At 45.0% G+C, this 8273-nt stretch overlaps 1 protein-coding gene across 2 annotated transcripts; it reads left to right on the top strand.

Moving 5' to 3' along the window:
• The first annotated feature begins 324 nt into the window (after nt 1–324).
• LOC109768102 (protein SPA1-RELATED 3) lies at nt 325–6192 on the top strand. 2 transcript variants are annotated; one of them, XR_012205178.1, is made up of 7 exons: nt 325–1175; nt 1259–1416; nt 2859–3804; nt 3899–4068; nt 4164–4475; nt 4972–5031; nt 5664–6192. XR_012205178.1 is itself a non-coding variant. In XM_020326834.4 (7 exons), exons 1-7 carry the CDS (start codon nt 675–677, stop codon nt 5850–5852), a joined length of 2313 nt encoding a protein of 770 aa, XP_020182423.1. In that variant the 5' UTR covers nt 344–674; the 3' UTR covers nt 5853–6192. The 2 variants fall into 2 exon arrangements, 1 of the variants encoding a protein (XP_020182423.1); XM_020326834.4 differs by having other exon boundaries at nt 344–1175; nt 3899–4045.
• Nucleotides 6193–8273: the final 2081 nt, after the last annotated feature.

Here is an 8273-nt window from a genome sequence, read left to right as displayed (position 1 = left end):
ATTTGGGTTTGATGCATCTAACCCATCCAAAAAATTTAACCCACCTAAAAGATGCTTATTTGGGTTAGTTTTTCTTGGACCACTAAAAAATACATTTTTCTCTCGCTCTTCCCGCAGCAGATCCCTTCTTACTTCCTCGAAGGTTCTCGTCCTCTCCCACCCTCCCTCTCGCACCGTCCGTGAAGACACCTCGCCGTATCCATACTCCATCTAACCCCGCCATCCAAACACCTCTTTAGCTAGAGTTAGTTTATGATTAGTTCAGGGTTAGAATCTAACTCTAACCTCTACCTGAGACTCAGAGTATCCAAACAGGTCAATAACAGCGGGCGGGGTGTGCAGTTCGAGGGGCAAGGCAATGGGTTTCTGCGGCTGGGAGTCGGCTACCGGAGCGAGGGCGAAATAAAGCAGCAAAGGAGGAGAGGAGGACCCTCGCTCCATTTAAAGCGTGTTTGTGTGGCTCGCTGCTCGCCTCTCGCCCCCGCCCTCAAGCACAGTCACACGCTCGTCTCTGGTCGGCTCGCTGCCGCGGCTTGCCTCAGATCCTTATCTCCTCGCCGCTCTGGGGCCATTTGTTGCGCGGATGGGGTCCGGGGAGCAGCGGGTGCACCCGGAGGCGGCAGCGAACCGGACGTGATCCGGGCCATGGGGTAGAGCGCTGCGGGCAGTCGGGCATGGAGGTGTCCCGTGGCGGTGCTGCCGCGGCCGGCGGAGCGGCGCGGAGGGGGGAGGAGGAGGGAGGAGAGGTGAGCCTGCGGGAGTGGCTGGACCGGCCGGGCCGGGTCGTGGAGGCGCCCGAGTGCCTGCACGTGTTTCGCCAGGTGGCGGAGGCGGTGGCCGACGCGCACGCGCAGGGCGTGGCCGTCGGCAGCGCGCGCCCGTCCTGCTTCGTCGTGTCCCCGCCCTTCTCCCGCGTCGCCTTCATCGAGTCGGCCTCGGGCTCCGACGCCTCCGGCTCCGACGCCTCCGAGGACGCCGACCACGACGCCGAGCCTCCGCGCCGGGGTCACGGCGCGGGCCGAGGGGGGGAGGAGCGCGGCGAGAAGGGGTTCCCGCTCAAGAGCGTGCTGGCGATGGAGCTCAATTGGTACACTAGCCCCGAGGAGGCTGACGACAGCGGCGGCGGCGCTACCTTCGCCTCCGACGTGTATAGATTAGGGGTGCTCTTGTTCGAGGTGCGCTGCTTGACATGAATATTCTCTTAGTAGTGCTTTCCGGTGCGATTTCCGTTGCCAATGCTTTTCGCCTGTCGTCGCAGTTGTTTTGCAGCTTCGAAACGTTGGAGGAGAAGATGCGGGCAATGGCCAATCTGAGGTACCGCGTGTTGCCGCCGCAGTTGCTGCTCAAGTGGCCCAAGGAAGCATCCTTCTGCCAGTTGATGATGCACCCTGTACCGGACACCCGACCCAAGATGAGGTTCGTGTGTGTCATTTACATATATATGTGTGTAAAGTACCGCCGAAAACAGGGTTGATTGTTTCACATTGGGCACCACCAAGTAGTTTACTAGTAATAGTTACTCGTTGTCCTACATGTTGAGACATCACTTTTTTTCCTACTACATGATAAAATAGATGGGTTTATTCATATGTGAACTACCGAGTCTTGATGCTAATGACTAAAGCAAGAAAAACACCTGTCATATAATTGTCCCACTAAAGCAGAACACAGTAAGATTCATGATCCACTACCCTGGAGTTAGTCTCAGTACAACAAACCTTATTGAAGTTCCATCTTTAGAATGAGTGCACTTGCATGGACATGCCTTTTATGACGTTCTTTTGAAATTCAGTTCCTTCATGGCTATACTTATGTTTGCAGTTTAAAAACACTAGTCTGGCAGGTGACCTAACCTATGTGCCGGAATAGATCGACCCCCCTACTCGCCACCCAAACCAAACATTTTTTAAAGATCTATATGCTGGATATTACTCTAATTAATATCGGTACATGTACAGCGTTTATTGAATATGTGCTATCTATAACATTTGCCCATGAAATCGAACACAATCAACAGTGCCTCTTATGAAGGTCTTGACGAATAACTGTGCTATGGAGGTTTTTGTCTAAAAAATTTCAATGCACTATTGCTGAAGTGAGTTGATTAGCATTAAAATAATTATCATTGCTTGCACGCTATTGCAATACTTAGCAATATCCTTTTACATTTTTGACACACACCATGTACCACCATTTATTTTCTGGACATATAGTACTTTGGAAAGTATGTAAATGGTTCATACATACATGCTTACTTATGACAAAGGCACTTACACATTTTTGAAATTTGTGAAAATATTTGTGCATGTGCATTGCGCAAAGTTACGTGTACTACAACAAAATATTCAAATTTATGCAAACACTGTTACAGTACTATATTAGTTATTCATCTGTTGTCTTGTATAGAACACAATTGTGCGTGCTTTGGCACAAAATTTTGCCGTGGTATATTTGTTCACAGCACATATGATTTATTTTTGAGAACATTTAAATTTTTCCTGGCCCTTATTTTAATTTATGTACTTTAGTCTAGAATGCACATAGTGGCCACGGCAAAAACCAAAAGAACATGAAGAAAGAAAGAAAGAAAAAAGCCTAACGGGGCAAAGTGAAGAAAGTAAACTTGGAGCCACATCTGTAGCTAGAGCCAAGAGCCAAGCCGAGTCAGGTCCTCGCTGATCTTGCTTTGAAGTTACGATGACATTGTTTAAGAAAATATGGTCAGTAATGTTTTCTATACCAATAAGTCAACTTAAAAAAAGGATATTATCCTCATTTCTTTCCTTCTATGAGTTAGTACCTCCATTTGTTTAGACTGTGTTGATGACCTGATTTTATTTCTTCTTTTTGTTCAACAGTGAGGTGCTACAAAGTGAGTTCCTTAATCAATCAAGGAATAGTTTGGAAGAGCGCGAGGCAGCTCTTCGGTTACGTGAAGAGATAGAAGAACAAGAACTGCTGCTGGATTTTCTTCTCCAGTTGCAGAAAAGAAAGCAGGATATAGCAGACAATTTGCAGGACACCGTCGCCTTTCTCTCTTCTGACATCAATGAGGTACTCCACCGGCAATCAGCCCTCGGTCAGTGTGGAAATTTCTCAATTGAGTTGGATAAAGAGGTGTCCTCTGGAACTGTTGAAGATCAGAGTGACTGTGGATCCAGAAAGCGTTTCAGACCTGAACTGCACGCTGTTGATATGGAGGAACACAGTCGTAGTCTGGAAGAATGTTCTAGAACAGTGCCATCATCTGTGGTGATTCAGGAAAGTGTGTTGTCAAAAAGCTCAAGGTTAATGAAGAATTTCAAAAAACTAGAAACAGCATATTTTCTAGCAAGATCCAAGTTGGCAAGGCAAGTTGGCAATCCACTGAGAAGTTGCGATCAGGTTGTCAAGAGAACTACTGGTTCAGCTGTTGGAACTGAAGGGAGTTCAATAGATGATTTTGCTTTAGAAGGGCATTCTGGTAGAAGACAAGGAGGTTGGATGAACTCTTTTCTTGAAGGATTGTGCAGGTACTTGTCATTCAGCCAGTTGAAAGTTCGGGCGGAACTGAAGCAATGCGATCTGCTGAACTCATCAAATTTAGTATGCTCTGTAGGCTTTGACCGGGATAATGAGTTTTTCGCAACTGCTGGTGTAAATAAGAAGATAAAAGTCTTTGAATATAATATGATCGTAAATGAACACCGTGACATTCACTATCCTGTGGTTGAGATGTCTAATAAATCAAAATTAAGTTGTATTAGCTGGAACAGTTACATGAAGAGCCATATAGCATCTAGTGACTTTGATGGTCTCGTACAGGTAAGCTCCTTTGAGGAATTATTAATTTTCACTTTCCAGTTGAAAAGGATCATTATAGCAACCACATTATGAGGAATATCTCATTCTTTTTCAGGTTTGGGACGTTACTAGGAGCCAAGTTTTTGTTGAAATGAGGGAGCATGAGAGGCGTGTGTGGTCAGTAGACTTCTCACTTGCAGACCCAACCAAATTGGTTAGTGGGAGCGATGATGGTACTGTGAAGCTGTGGAGCATGAATCAGGCAATTCTATTCTTGCACCTGCTGTATGTCAGCTTTTGAATCATGATAATGTGGTTATCGAGCTTGTATGCGATGGCAATAACTACATTACAGTAACATTTTTCTATGAACTCTGCAGGCTGGGAGTGTTGGCACTATCAGAACAAGGGCAAATGTCTGCTCAGTGCAATTTCAACCTGATTCAGCTCGCTCCATTGCAATCGGTTCTGCAGATCACAAAATTTACTGCTATGATCTTCGCAACATACGGGCTCCTTATTGTACACTAGTTGGCCACACAAAGACTGTAAGCTATGTCAAGTATGTAGATGCATCAACCATAGTATCTGGTTCCACTGACAACTCATTGAAGCTTTGGGACTTGTCTACAAATCAAGCAAGAGTAATTGACAATCCAGTTCAAACTTTTACAGGGCATACAAATACAAAGGTTAGATATCCTGCATTGATTTTTTGTTCTAGGCTTCTAGCTGTACTTGCACATACTTGTTCTCTTATCAGTGTATTGTTCTGGAAATGATTATAATCAATCACAGCCATTATCAACTCTTAATTTGATTGTGGCCTTGAATCATGGCATGGTTACCTTTTTTTCCCGGCATATTCAGTTACAGCCGTATTTCATCAGTATAGCTCTGTCATCAGATTAGTCTTCTTTAAATTATTGACGCTGCTTTAGTACAACTTTGTACTAAAGTTGTACTAAAACAGCGTGAATTAATTTGGATCGGAGGGAGTAGTATTATAAGTTTCAGCATGCCACAATTAGGTCTTTGCTTCAAACATTATTTTTCTTATGCAAATATATTTTTGACATTTGAGATTAAATGTACCTCATTTTTGTTTTTGTATACTTTTGAATTGCTTCTGGCTTAAAGGAAACAGTCTTTTGCTCGATGACTAATTTACATATTCCTGTTGAGCAGAATTTTGTTGGCCTTTCCATTTCTGATGGATACATTGCTACTGGGTCAGAAACAAATGAGGTATGCATTCTATGTCTGCACCAACTTTTTTTTGCTGAATTCTGAAGATACAGTTCTATAGAGAGCCAACCTTTAGATCGAGGATAGGGCGTGTAATGTGCCCTCCAACCTGGCCTGGATTCATTCCCTGTTGTACGAATAGTGTTTGTCACACCCCCCTCCTCCTTAACAATACACCAGCGGGTCCTCTCCCCTCCTGGACCTGTCCTTTTCATTCTACATCTCTACCAGCCTTTATGCATTCACTGGAGTGAGTAATGACTTCATGTGGAGACAGACAAAAATATTACGTAGTAAGTGAAACGCTAATGCAAACAAGTTCCGCCGTTTGGCTGAAGGAAGATAAGATGGTTGCATATTTCTGAGCTGCATATTGTGCGCAGGACAAGCATGTTTGCCATTATGTGGCAAGATTTAGCAATCTAAAATATAAAAATCAAATATTGCCAAATTGGTGGCAGAAGGAACACTCCCTACGCTAACACAGAGGAGATTAACATGCCAATGCTTATGTGCGCACAATATTTATTATTTTGATTTTTGATAATCTCATGCATGTCTGTAGTTTTTCTTTCTCTTGGATGTGTAGCAATTAAAATGCCTAACTTTCCATCCTTTACACTTTACATCAGGTTTTTGTCTACCACAAAGCATTTCCAATGCCAGTCTTGGCGTATAAGTTCAATGTCACAGACCCAATATCAGGCCAGGAGATCGACGATCAATCACAGTTCATTTCGTGCGTGTGTTGGAGGGGGCAGTCTTCGACACTTCTTTCTGCTAACTCCAGTGGGAACATTAAGGTCTTAGAAATGGACTGACCCTGTACGGAAGGGCGAGTGTGCTGCCTGGTTTCGAGTAGAAATGGACCGACTTCAGTGACTTGTTATCAGGGGAATGTGCATGTCTTGCTATTTTATCCCTTCAAGGCAGAGGTGGGAATAGGGGACCCCAGAGTTGGGAACTAGTAGGGTGGTAGTGTTAGCTGTATCAAGAGTTAGCGTAGGATTACAGGTTAGCGTCATAGCAAACGTAGCATAAATAGTGAAGGTATTTGAGATGTTGGGGTGGCCCAAGGGTTTTGTACATCATTGGTTTGAGGTATACTTGTATAGGCAATCAATGCGAGTCTTCGGCTAATGCCGGCTTTTGGTTGTTGCAGTCCCTTTTAATTCTACTTGGTCGCTTGATGTTCCCTTCTTTTTTTCCTCAAGAAATCTTGTGTTGCAGTTATGTCAGTGTTTTAAGCGTAGAAGTTCTGATTAGTCCTCTTTTTAGTTGTTCCTTTATTAGTTTGCGTTGTTAATCTTATGTTTTTAGGGGTGTCCTGATAAACTTGCATAATTTTTAGGGGCGTGCTGATAAATTTGCATAGTTTTGTAGCAATGCCAAATAACAGGATCGTGCTGATGATGTATGTTCATATTTCCTGGGGTTACGCGTAACCAATAATCCTGATCAACCCAGTACCTTAGTTATTTCTGTGGTTCAGTACAGAGCGCTATGATCTCTGACTTGGTTGTTTATCCGAGATGTAGTATATATAACAGGAAATTAGGGACTATCACTTGATAGCTGAAAAGGTGGACTAAACCGTGCAGAAAGAGTGACCAAAACAAAATGGGTTGTGGGTTGCCTATGGTATGCACAACACAGAATGACAGTTGAGTCCCACCCTAGCAAGCATTTCGCATGGCACACAGGATTGTTCGTGTCTACCACTAGGTCATGTAGCCATTCCAGAGTTGGCTAGTGTGGGGTTGACTTTAAGCTATGCTTATGTATCGGCATTCTGGGCCTTTGTATCACCTCCTGTTCAAGGGTTAGACTGTTTCCTTATGAATTATGATTGAACAGCAGATAAATGTGTTGAGTTGGAACGTAAGGGGCCTCAACTGCTCAGACCGCCGTGCCGCCGTCCACGAGACCGGCGCGGCTTCCTCCTGTCAAATAGTGTGTCTACAAGAAACAAAGCTCGTGGCCGTATGCATCTTCCAGATGCAGAGGCCGGGGGTCATCCTTCTTTTCTAAAAAAAAGAAACAAAGCTTGAAAATGTTGATATGTTCACGGCAAGTTTCCTTGGTAGGCATAGGCTTCGTAATTTTGCTCAGCGACCATCTATTGGTACCCGGGGTGGGATCCTCATGCTATGGGATGATGACCATGTTGTTGTAACTGATGTGGTGACCACCAGCTTCTGCCTTTCAGCGACGACACACATCAAGCATTCCGATGTCAGCTACCGAATCATTGTTGTGTACGGGCCAACATCCTCCTCCCTCAAGGAGGATTTCTTCGCGGAGCTGATTAGTCATAAGCTGCCTGTGGAGAGCTCTGGCTAGCTCTTGGTGATTTCAACCAAATCTACTGCTTGAGGGATAAAAATAAGCGAAATGTCAACAGAAGACGAATCACCAGATTTCGGACAACATTACAGAGTTGTGATCTTAAAGAGATCCACCTTCAAAACAGACGCTTCACTTGGTCAAATGAGCGATCAAACCCGACGTTATGCAAGCTGGACTCTTTCTTTTGCAACGCGGAGTGGGGCATCCAGTTCGGCACGCATATTCTCCATGCACTGTCCTCGTCGCTCTCTGACCATTGCACACTTTTGCTTGCTGATGACAAAGGACCTCGGAGGCCTCATGCCTTCAAATTCGAAAAAATTTGGGCCGCCCTCCCGGGATTCCAGGATGTTGTTTCAGAGGCTTGGAATGAACATACTGTGCACACTGAGCCCTTCCATGTGTTGCACCACAAATTAAAAATAACTGGAGATCGCCTCTCTGCCTGGAGTAAGGGGCCTTTCTCTAGGGCAAAGTTACTCCACCATGTGGCTCTTCTCGTCATCCTGCATCTAGACATCGCACAGGAGTCCAGGAAGCTCTCTACCATGGAGGCGGACCTTCGGTCCAGGCTCAAAAGGAGAATCATTGGGTTTGTGGTGCTTGAGCATGCTCGCAAAAAGCAATGTGCTAGGCTATGTCACCTCAGATAAGGGGACGCAAATACCAATTTTTTTCATCGGCGGGTCAATGCCAGGAGGAGAAAGAATCACATTCATCGGCTCAAACACAATCATGGCTGGGTGACAGATCAAGAGCAAAAGGAGCAACTCGTCCATGCGCACTTCTCTAGCGTCATGGAAAAGGGGGAGGCGAGATCCATAGACTTTTATTGGGAGGAGCTCAATTTGGAGACCCACAATTTGGCTTGCCTCGGGGACCCCATAACCGAG

Source organism: Aegilops tauschii, chromosome 3 (assembly GCF_002575655.3).
Source record: "Aegilops tauschii subsp. strangulata cultivar AL8/78 chromosome 3, Aet v6.0, whole genome shotgun sequence".
NCBI lineage: Eukaryota > Viridiplantae > Streptophyta > Magnoliopsida > Poales > Poaceae > Aegilops > Aegilops tauschii.
Note: the sequence above shows the minus strand (reverse complement) of the source record. Positions and strands in the feature narration are given on the sequence as shown.